Below are 11,875 nucleotides of genomic sequence, written 5' to 3' on the forward strand. Positions count from 1 at the left end.
TATTGGTTCCAGATCTAGGAAGACCATTTAAGTGCAACATCTACCAATAAATTGGAAATGGGCAAATTAGTTTAAGTTGCTATTATTCGAAAATTAGAGAACGAAACGTGATGGTTTTCTTTTATTATTTGTCACAATATCTTGTGGAATTCTTTCGAGTATCTCGCCTATATAAACTGTATCGTTTATTGTAGTGTTGTAGGGTATTCAACGGTCGGCCCCGCTCGACTGTAGCCTTTGCTTACTTGTTTTTTTTTTAAATTTTAATTTAAACGTCGTAATTTGTTTCTGCCTACACCTGGCCTTGAAGGTCATTATCAACAAATTAAATGACATCATAATTACATCGATGTTAGTTTACCACTTTATCGACCTGTTCATATGTGTGTGACAAGATATCGCGAACAACTACCCGAAACTAACAGCTTTTTGTGCAACTGAAAATGTGGCTGCCAAAAATTAGTCTAAACTGGAAACGCATCTGAACTTCAATGCCTTAAGCCTCAATGCTATTAGTTGCAACATTGAATTGCAAATTATACTTCCAGTTTACAGGCAATTATACGCTCCACCGAATCCGTATTAACCAACATCAACGAACATGCATATGTCAAATGCGAACACTGAAGTCCAAATGGAAGAGTTGTTGGGTATGAACGTTTCTACACACACACGCACACACATTTGCACATGTGTGTAATGAAGGCATATTGGTTGGTACGAATGGGTCTCAATGCTATGGAGAAAATAAAAACAATGTTCGGAATAAATATGAAGTATAGTTCGAGGGCATACCAAATACCAAAGGTAACACCAATTGTAATCGGTTTTATGTGGTTACGAGGGATACACGGCAACCCTTAATATTGTATTAGAAATAATTTAATGTCGAGAAACAAACCATGAGTCTTTCTTTTCCTGATTGATATGTCGACCCTCGTGCGACAGCCAATTTGTTGTAACATTGTGTACCATTATCACAATGGTAATGTTTCGATGTTACTTTTTTATTTGTTTAGAACCCTTAACAGAGCAAGGCCTACTACGAACGAACGGCAGTACAATACTATAACCAGCCAATTGTCCATGACATATGGCAATATTTATCTGATTATGTGTAGAATGTATAAAATGTTGTGTCGTTTAAATAATGTTACCGCATATTTGCCAAACATTTGCCTAACACGACTATTAGCGAAAGGTAATATGAAATTCAAATATGAAACCAAATATCATGGAATGTGTGGCACTTACAAGAACAGCCGTACAGGTTCAGTTCACAGAATGACTCCATCAAACACACAACAGTTGGAATATTGTAATTTTGTAAAAAATGATATTCTCTTACAATGCATGAACATGATTTGAGCAACAAAGCCAACATTCTACGTAGAAAAATATGTAAATTTATTCGGGCTATAATGACGCTTTAATTGCAAGTCTTGCTAAAAGGCAAGGTGGAGGGTATAAAAATCACGTTCCTACATGCCAGTATTGAGTCTTTTAAATGGAACCAGAAAAATTTGCTGGGTCGAGGTCAGAAGTTATATTCAATAAAAACAACTCGAATCCTATTTCGGGTAGACAACTAATCTGTAAATCCGTAGCAAAAAGCTATTTCGAATAGGTGAGAATTTGTCAGAATCAGTACAGCGGTTCTTGATTTAGAAGCGGAATAACTAAAATCAACTTCTTTTACAGATAGATTGTATCTAATTTTCTATATATCGGATATACTTTGTACCAGCATCAATATAATGGTCAGAAGTGACGCCAGGGTTAAAAATACTCACGGTTCAAAGAAATTTGCGTATTTTTTACATAAAAATTAGGGTCTATTTCAACCGGTAAATATTATTCGATGACCATCCAAATTGGTCTATAATTTTTGTCTGTGGAGAAACCGCAAAATCAGGAGAATTTTCTGTTTTTGTTTTCAACCCCTATATATGAAAAACAATAAGTTTCTCTTTTGAGCCTTGTCCCACCACCATTTCCATTTCACGACGATCGGGCCATAATTGCGACCTGTAGCGTGATTGCAAATTAACATGGACAGACGGACACACATAGCTAGATCGACTCAGCTCGGTCAGATAAGAAAATCCATATATACATTCCTATAATTTTTGGCCCAATTAAACTTATAAAACCCCTAACACCAAGTGCTGTAGGGCATAAAAATCAGTAAAATACATAAAATAGATTTTTCAAAATCGAACCATAATGTTTTATACAATATCTATATTAAAGGTGGTTGATGGATTTGCTCACATCATTCAAATGCCGAATTAATTCGCCAAATATTAAAGACTTTAATTTCCATCATTTGGCAAATTTTGGCAACGTACATTGTAAATGAAGTAGATGAGGTGTAGTTCGCAAATTAAGTTTGCTGCTCAGTTTCCCCGTGGACGACTTAAATCTAATAACGAACATTTGCACGCTCATGAAACAGGAAATTAAAACGTGGCCATTTTTTGCCCTCAAATAAAATTGGAATTAACCACGAAATTATTTTGCTCTAGAATGTTGAAAAGACAAAACAAAAAACATTGAAGGTGAAAGTGCGGCAATGATGTTTTATTTGTTTTAGCTATTGGGAACTGGCTTTCGGGCTATGTAGCTTTCTAAAAAAAAAAAAACTGAAAAAGTTTTGTTTAACATTGTTTTACGTCGACGTGTGCATGTATAGAGGAAACTTTTTGTGAAACGTATGTTGCAAATTTTAACTTTGAGTGAAATCCACAGATGAATGTGTCCCTTGGGAGCAATTAAGGAGAAGTGTGTGAATGTTGAATGTTCCAAACGAAATGAATTGGTAGCCACAACAAAAGAAATGTGTCAAAAATCGGATAACACTTTTAAAGACTGTTTATGGGGAAACGTAAAGAGGGCAACACCAAAAAAAAAAAAATCCCCATAAACGTCGCCCGCTCCGCTCTTTTTTTTGACGGCGGTCACTGATAACGACACGACACAGGACATTTATTATTTGTTCTTTTTTTCGTTCGTTGGTGAATTTTGTGTGATCGGTCATTACCAGTGCAGCCGTCAGCAGAGATAAAACATAAAACTAAAACCTAATAAGAAAGAAAAAGTGAAATAAGAATAAAAGAGAAAACATAAACTAAAATCATATGGATTAAAACTAATACAAACAAAATACTATTGTAATAATAATAAGTAATAAGTGAATTGAAATAAATAAAACAAAATTGAAGAAAAAACTGTGCGGTTAGTTATTATTTGTAAAGGCGGTTCCAGGCCCGTTTGCCCAACATCTTCCCCGCGGATAGCTGCTAGTGGACGACCACGACTAGGACAACAAGCCGTCAGTACCCAGGCAATTTCCAGCGTGACAATCGTAAGTAGTTCTCAAACAACAGGTGGGAACCAGGTTGGCCAGGGACGAGTGGTCCGTGGTGGTTAACCCTAGAAAGGTTGAGGAGTATCCCCAACATATGGTCCTTTGTGAACCGGTGAAGAAGAAAAAAAAAAAAAAAAACATATCTCATATCTTGCCCATGGTGTTGTGATAAAGTAAAGAACAAAAATTTGCTCGACAGTTACACCCAAATTTGCAAAAAAAAATCAAGGCAAAACAAGTTGTTGACTCCTGGGTACCGTTACAAAAATTTGGAATTTCTACCAGTTGTTGGTCATTTGCCGTGTCGTTGTTGTTGGGTTGAACCGGCACTTTTCGTCATCATCACTTTTGGTGTTTTTGTTGGCACTTAATTGGGGTGCACATTATTGTTGTTTTATGCTGACTTGTCTGTTGGTTGCTTGCTCTTGCGCTGACAGTGCTGCTTGTGTTCAGTTGGGTTGCTGCTGCGTTGTCTCAGTGGCTGTGTTTACTTGCTCTTTATTGCAATAATTGTAGTTGTGTGTTTCTCTTACTCGCTCTTACTGCTGAGGGTGAATTTTTTGCTCATTGGAAAAGAGAAGCAAGGAAATAAAGCAAACAAAAACATTTGGTTTTATTGTTGTTTGGCTGTCTCTACTGTTGGTTGTTTGCAAATCCGAACAATTCTCCTTCTCAATATAAAAAACTGGCTCATGTTAAAACATAATGACGTTTTATGGATCATTTGGATCTTTGTACTTTGATATGTCAGTGAGACATTGAGTTGAGTTGAATGTTACATATGAGTGAACTGTTGGAAAAAAAAAAAAAAACACTTATTGGATTTGGGCTATGTTTTTGAGTGTTTTATATTTGAAACATTTTTGGGCAAATTGTAGCCATCATATATATGATTATTGGATGAGCAAACAACAATTTTGTGGCATAAAACTTGCTCAATAAGGATATTTTTGGAAAAATAAAGAAAATATTTTTCTGGAAATTGGCGACTTGCCTTTGAAATTATATTAAATTGGAATCTTAAATTTTTGGAACATTTTGGATATTTTTGGAAACTTGCCCACGGGAAAGAAAATTAAAAAGAAAATTGTCGTATGTAATTCGACATACTAGATACCATTTTGGCAACATTTATATTTCTTGCTCTTTGAAAGTTGGATATATTGCATAAAATAAATTAGAAGTCAATTGGCTGACTGATAAAGTGGAATCTAATTTGTTGATATTCTTGCTCATGTTGTAAGAACATAAGCTTTCACTTAGAAAATGGCGAATCTAGAAGAATTCTTAACTCAGTGTGAGGAAATTTGTTGCTTTGAGGAAAATCTTAAGGATACAGACGCGTCGGGATACAATGAATCGGCGATTGAAGCCGAGCGGGCTGAGATCCAAAGTTTATGGGCCGAATGGAAGGAAACATACAAACATTGTACTGCTGATCCCGAATGCAGTAAGAAGAATAAGGAGGTACTTAAAACAAAAAAGAAACTTGCTCATGAGAGCTATATAAGATGCGTGAATATTCTGGGAGATTGGAAGGAGAAAATTAAGGTTGTACCGAGCTCCTTTAATCAAAAGTCAACTTCTTCTATTTCTGTACCACCATGCGATACGGAAATTTTTCAAGGAGATTATATATCATGGCCCAGTTTTCGTGATTTATTCACAGCCATATATATAAATAACAAAAAGCTTAGCTCTGTGGAAAAGTTATATCATCTTTTTCAAAAGACGAGCGGTGAAGCTAGAGATATAAATCGTCACATTCCTCTAACGGCCGAAGGGTTTACGATTGCATGGGACAACCTCAAAAACCAATACGAAAATAAGAGAATATTGGTGAATACCCAGTTGAGAAATTTATTCAATTTGACTCATTGCGGACAAGAATCGGCTAGCAGCTTAAAGAAATTACAGCGTGAAGTGACAAATTGTATTTCGGTCCTTGAGTTATACAAAATTGATGTGAAGTCATGGGACCCAATTTTTGTATACCAATGCTCCTCTAAATTGCCGAAGCTTACTCTTTCACTTTGGGAACAGTCCATAGTAAATAAAACTGAAATGCCTCGTTGGGAGGACTTGAATAAATTTCTGACGGATAGGTTTCAAGCTTTGGAAAGTGTATCGGATATAACTTGCTCGAATGGGACGCAAGCCAATCAAAACTCTCGCCCCAAATTTAACCAATATGATAAACCTAAGCAGTTTAGAGTTCATCATACTAAAACAAATGATAGTAAATGCAGATTGTGCAAAGGGAGTCATTCTTTGCAGTCTTGTCCTAAATTTCTGAGCATGGATTTTAGAAATAGGCTAAATGCTGTAAAAAGAGAAAATAGGTGCATAAATTGTTTAGCTCAAGGTCACAGAGCGGCAGACTGTAGATCAGGCGGTTGTGCAAAATGCAAATTAATGCATAATATTCTTCTTCACAAGAATAAAGTGTATCCAAATAATGGGAATAATGTTGATGAATCTACTAACTATTCTAACCCAATTACAAACTCGCCCTCTGATGGACCTAAAACTTCTTCACGTGCCCGAACATTTCACACAAAGGTCTCTAGTAGGACAATGCTTGCTACAGCTTGGGTAAACATTGTTAAAAACGGAGTTGCATATAGAATTCGATCGTTGGTGGACCCTTGCTCAGATGATACATTTATATCGTGTCGTATTCAGAAGATGTTAAAATTGCCAACTTGTTCGGTGTCTGCTGATATTTCAGGACTCGGTGGAGAGCATTTAACAAAGTGTTCGAAAATTGCATCTGTTACAATTGGGTCAATTAGGAACCGATCTTTCTCGTTGGACTTAGAAGCGTTTGTGGTACCAGAAATAACTGGAGATATCCCTACACAGCCATTAGATAAAGTGTGTGTTGAGGAACTTCCGGATTTAGATTATGCGGATCCCAAATTTTATGAAAGTGGCCCAGTTGACATCTTACTCGGGGGAAATGTTTATCCAATTATTTTGCTAAGTGGGGTTAAGAAGAATATACTTGGCTCTCTGGTAGCCCAAGAAACTGTTTTTGGATGGATATTGACAGGACCATCTACAAATTTGGGCAAGCGACCTACAATTCATGTCTCACATTGTACTAGAGTTTCGGTTCAAAATCAGTTGGCTAAATTTTGGGAAATTGAGGAGGTGCCAAAAGTCCCTATAATATCATCGGACGATCAGATGTGCGAGGAAATATTTCGATCTACTACATTACGTTGTCCCGATGGGAGATATGTAGTAGACTTGCCCTTCCGATCGGACATATCTTTCGCTCTTTCGTCCAAATCTAGTCGGTATATAGCTCTTACTCAATTTTTGCGTAACGAAACCTCGTTATTGCGAAATCCAAGTCGCAAGTCTGATTATGAGGAGGTTCTTTTAGAATATTTGTCCTTGGGACATATGGAGAAGGTTGAAGGACTTATTAACTACCAGGATTGTTTTTATTTGCCCCACCATGGTGTGTTTAAGCCCGAAAGCACAACGACAAAGTTGAGGGTAGTTTTTAATGCCTCGTGTCCCTCAGTTCATGGGAAAAGTTTAAACGATGCGTTATACGTTGGTCCTACATTGCAGAAGGATATTATATCTTTGGTGTTAAATTGGCGCATATACAAATATGTATTCAATGCGGACATTTCAAAGATGTATCGTCAAATTTGGATCAATCCAAAACACACAAAGTATCAGAGATTACTTTTTAGAACCTCCCCAGATGAAGAAATAGTTGACTATGAGTTGAAGACAGTCACTTTTGGTGTAAATTGCGCCCCTTACCTGGCCCTCAGAACGCTTTTGAAATTAGCGGATGACGAGGAAGATTTGTTTCCTATTGGCTCGAAAATTTTGAGAAATAACATGTATGTCGATGACGCCTTGGTGGGAGTTCATAATGTCTCAGAAGGACTTAAAGCTCGTAACCAACTCACAGGCATTTTAGAATCAGCTGGCTTTGAACTTAGAAAGTGGACATCTAACTCAAAAGAAGTTTTGAATGGTCTTGCTCGTGAGCATCTCTTGAATGCAGAATTTCTTGAACTCGGTGACAAGAGTTCTGCTAAGACTTTGGGAATTAGGTGGAATGCCGCCTCTGATAGCTTTTACTTTGTAATTGAAAAAATCGAAGAAAGAAGTTCATATACAAAGAGACAAGTTTTATCAACCATTGCAAAGATTTTTGACCCTCTCGGATGGCTTGCTCCGATTGTTGTTACGGCAAAAATTCTATTGCAACAGCTTTGGATGATATTGGATGGGATGATCCACTAAAATCTCTTACTCTGTTAAATTGGAAACATTTTGTATCAAATTCCAAAGGAATAGAAGAAATAAGCATACCGCGTTGGGTAAAATATTCGCCGAATTGTAATATAGAAATTCATGGGTTTTGTGACTCATCGGAGTCGGCATATGCGGCAGCCCTTTATTTGAGAGTGGAAATTGGTGGCTCTATTTTTGCAAACTTACTCGTAGCCAAGTCAAAAGTTGCTCCTTTGAAGAAAATGTCGTTGCCCCGTTTGGAGTTATGTGGAGCTCTTCTGCTAGCGGAATTAGTAGATTCGATTAATTCACAATTAGAACTACCAAAAGCTCCGCTGTTTGCTTGGTCTGACTCAACTATAGTCTTATCATGGCTCAAAAAACCTTCGTATACTTGGACAACCTTTGTGGCGAATAGGGTTTCGATCATTCAGGAAAAAGTTGGAAATGAATGGCGTCATGTTCCGACCGATGAAAATCCGGCAAATCTAGCAACCCGGGGGCGGACTCCCTTAGAGCTTAAGGAGTCTGATTTCTGGTGGCATGGGCCTCATTGGCTGAAGCTAGATAGTAAAAAATGGCCTTCCGCTGTGGCGATTACGGAGACTAGTCTTGAGTCAAAACCTATCAAAGTTAATCTTGCTCGATCTACCGTGGAAGAGGACGTTTTAGGACGGTTTTCTCGCCTATCCACTGCTGTCCGCGCCATTGCTTACGCTTTTCGATTTGTCCGAAGAACCCATCCGGAGAGTAAAAAGTTGGCCCACTTTGAAGGTATAAAGCTTTCTTGCAAGGAAATTAGTTTTGCCCGTTATCGTTTGATGTCTTTGTCTCAAAGAATTCACTTTCCCTCAGAGTATGATTGTCTCACGAAAAATAAACGATTGGAATCAGGCAGCTCTTTACTTTCTTTAAATCCTTTTTTAGACAAGGATCAACTTATTCGGGCAAACGGGCGCTTAAGTTCCTCCCTTACCCTCTCGTATAACGAAAGACATCCAATAATTTTGGCTTATAGAAGCCAATTTGCCAAACTCTATGTCGATCACGTTCACAGGCAGACTAATCACGGAGGCATTCAACTTACTCTCGCCACTATTCGACTCGAATGTTGGATCATCAGAGGGAGAAATTTGGTGAAAACCCACTATAGATCATGTACTCGGTGCGTCTTGGCTCAAAGAAAACGACGAACTCAACTGATGGCTGCACTTCCTCCTGAAAGGACCACGTTCAGCAGGCCATTTTCCACATCCGGGGTAGATTTCGCCGGGCCTTTCGAAATAAAAACGTTTAGCGGTAGAGGTTGTCGCATTTCGAAGGGTTATATCTGCTTGTTCGTATGCTTTACAACAAAGGCTATCCATTTGGAACCTGTCAGCGATCTGTCCACCCCTGCCTTCATGGCCGCACTTTCTCGTTTTATAGCCAGACGTGGGTGTCCTCTCAATATGTACTCGGACAATGGCAAAAATTTCGTGGGTGCTGATCGAGAACTTCGGGCTAACTTCATGAAGATTATCTCAGAAATTAAGGAAGATGCCGTTACTCGATATGGATTTCAAAAACTAGAATGGCATTTCATACCTGCCTCAGCTCCCCACATGGGTGGTCTCTGGGAAGCCGGGGTAAAAAGTTGTAAAAGCCACTTGAAAAAGATCGCAGGACAGATTAGACACACTTTCGAAGAATTTTCGACTATACTAGCCAACATAGAAGCGTGTCTAAATTCTCGACCTCTTACTCCTCTATCCGAAGATATTGATGACTTCAATGCCCTTACTCCAGGACATTTCCTTATTGGAAGTTCGTTACTTTCCCCAGCCGAGCCAGAAGAAGTCGAATGTAAATCATCTTTATTGAATCGTTGGCGACGTTTGAAGTTTATTTCTCAAGAGTTCTGCCGTCGATGGAAGTCGGAATATCTCAAGGAACTTCACAAGCGCCCCAAATGGAAAAGAGCCCAGGATGATTTGCGTTTAAATGACCTAGTAGTGGTACAGAATGACGCTCTTGCCCCAACTGATTGGCGTTTGGGTCGAGTTATAAAATTACACCATGGTCAGGACACTCGAGTACGTGTTGTGGACTTAAAAACCCAATGTGGTATTATCTCTCGCCCGGTCCACAAATTAGTTGTACTTCCTCGCTCAGAATAAATCCTGCTCCGAATTCCAGCCAAAATGGTCCCATGAAGTCTTGCTCTACGCAATTGTATTATTAACTACCTTTCCCTTCCTTACAGATGAGCTACAATGATGACTTCAAATGTCCTCTTTGTCATACGCGACATTCTTTACGGCACTGCAGATCTTTCCTCCAGCTAGCCCCCGAAGGAAAAGCTGACTTTGTGCGCAGATCGAAGTACTGCCGTAATTGCCTTGGTATGGGTCACCGTATCGCCTACTGTCCCTGGCAGACCGGGTGTCGTGTTTGTAAACTCGCCCACCATACGCTTATGCACCCCTTGGATACGAGCCAATCATATTGGACGAAAATGACAGCGGAGGCATTTCTGCACAGTCCTGGCAAAATAGAACCTGCAGTAAAAATCAGGGTCCTGCTCAACCCTATGGCCCAGGATAGCTGCATCTATTTAGGTCATCCTCTGCCAAAATACAATCCTCAATTTGGCCCTTTCTTCAAGGTGGTGCTGACTTCGACGAACAATAATGTAAGGACGTTTACAACGATAGTAAGGGTATGCGAGTCGGACCATCCCATTGAACCATGGCACTACCTCGACGTCAGCCGTGTATCATTTACTTACCCGCGAAATGTTGTAGCTGACACGCATTTTTACCGACCTGGTCCAATAAGCGTCGTTTTGGGGAAAGATGCAGCTGACGGCATATACATGGGACTGCCTATCTTGGAACCAAATATGCCTTATGTCCAAAACACTATTTTTGGTTGGACCTTTTTTGGAGAAATGCCCAAGAGGTGTTAATCATTGTACCATCCAGGCTGGATTCTGGTGAATTCCTTTTTTATGTTATATTAACATTTATACAAACACATAATTTAATTAGTTTACAAGTTTGAATTTATTTTGTTTTTCTCCAAGTTGGGAGGAATCCCAACGGGGGGGAGGATGTTTATGGGGAAACGTAAAGAGGGCAACACCAAAAAAAAAAAAATCCCCATAAACGTCGCCCGCTCCGCTCTTTTTTTTTGACGGCGGTCACTGATAACGACACGACACAGGACATTTATTATTTGTTCTTTTTTTCGTTCGTTGGTGAATTTTGTGTGATCGGTCATTACCAGTGCAGCCGTCAGCAGAGATAAAACATAAAACTAAAACCTAATAAGAAAGAAAAAGTGAAATAAGAATAAAAGAGAAAACATAAACTAAAATCATATGGATTAAAACTAATACAAACAAAATACTATTGTAATAATAATAAGTAATAAGTGAATTGAAATAAATAAAACAAAATTGAAGAAAAAACTGTGCGGTTAGTTATTATTTGTAAAGGCGGTTCCAGGCCCGTTTGCCCAACATCTTCCCCGCGGATAGCTGCTAGTGGACGACCACGACTAGGACAACAAGCCGTCAGTACCCAGGCAATTTCCAGCGTGACAATCGTAAGTAGTTCTCAAACAACAGGTGGGAACCAGGTTGGCCAGGGACGAGTGGTCCGTGGTGGTTAACCCTAGAAAGGTTGAGGAGTATCCCCAACAAAGACAAATAGATAAATGGTCCATGGAGTAGGTCTGTTTTCAAAATTTGTTATTTATTTATGGTGTTCATTCAAAAGTCGATTATCACTCTGCTATTGTTTGAAATACTTTTGGCTATTTAATTATTTTAGATTTTTTATATCGCAATACTACCTTAGGTATTACACATACTGTACTTTTTCCTCTACTGAGGAATAAATAATGCCCGGATGGCTTAAAAATTAATATTTCCGCTTTTGGATAACATGATTTAATTTTATTAAAATATTGCCCTCAACTCTGCTATACATATTTATAATTTTGTATTATTATAATTTACCACAGATTACCTTTAGTCCAGACATTCATTGCTGTGAAAAACTTATTTCATAGGAATAGTTACTTTTAAGGATCCTTATAGAATTAATTTCTGGACCGATTTTCATAGATTTTTGTAAACAAAGTACAGGTCGCATTTTATGCCCGATCGAAATGAAATTTTACACAAATCATTTTTTTGCCCAACGTCGAACACTATTGTTAACATTTGGTTATATTTAGATATAG

General features: G+C 38.4%; 1 protein-coding gene across 1 annotated transcript; it reads left to right on the forward strand.

Moving 5' to 3' along the window:
- The first annotated feature begins 3,211 nt into the window (after window positions 1–3,211).
- LOC131802011 (uncharacterized) lies at window positions 3,212–10,772 on the forward strand. The gene is made up of 2 exons (XM_059121327.1): window positions 3,212–3,367; window positions 9,888–10,772. Exon 2 carries the CDS (start codon window positions 9,888–9,890, stop codon window positions 10,590–10,592), a length of 705 nt encoding a protein of 234 aa, XP_058977310.1. The 5' UTR covers window positions 3,212–3,367; the 3' UTR covers window positions 10,593–10,772.
- Window positions 10,773–11,875: the final 1,103 nt, after the last annotated feature.

This window comes from Musca domestica, unplaced genomic scaffold (assembly GCF_030504385.1).
Source record: "Musca domestica strain aabys unplaced genomic scaffold, Musca_domestica.polishedcontigs.V.1.1 19, whole genome shotgun sequence".
In the NCBI taxonomy this organism is placed as follows: Eukaryota; Metazoa; Arthropoda; class Insecta; order Diptera; family Muscidae; genus Musca; species Musca domestica.

Coding starts and splice junctions, on each gene's coding strand:
- LOC131802011 (XM_059121327.1), top strand. CDS start 9,888: ATGAGCTACAATGATGACTTCAAATGTCCTCTTTGTCATACGCGACAT.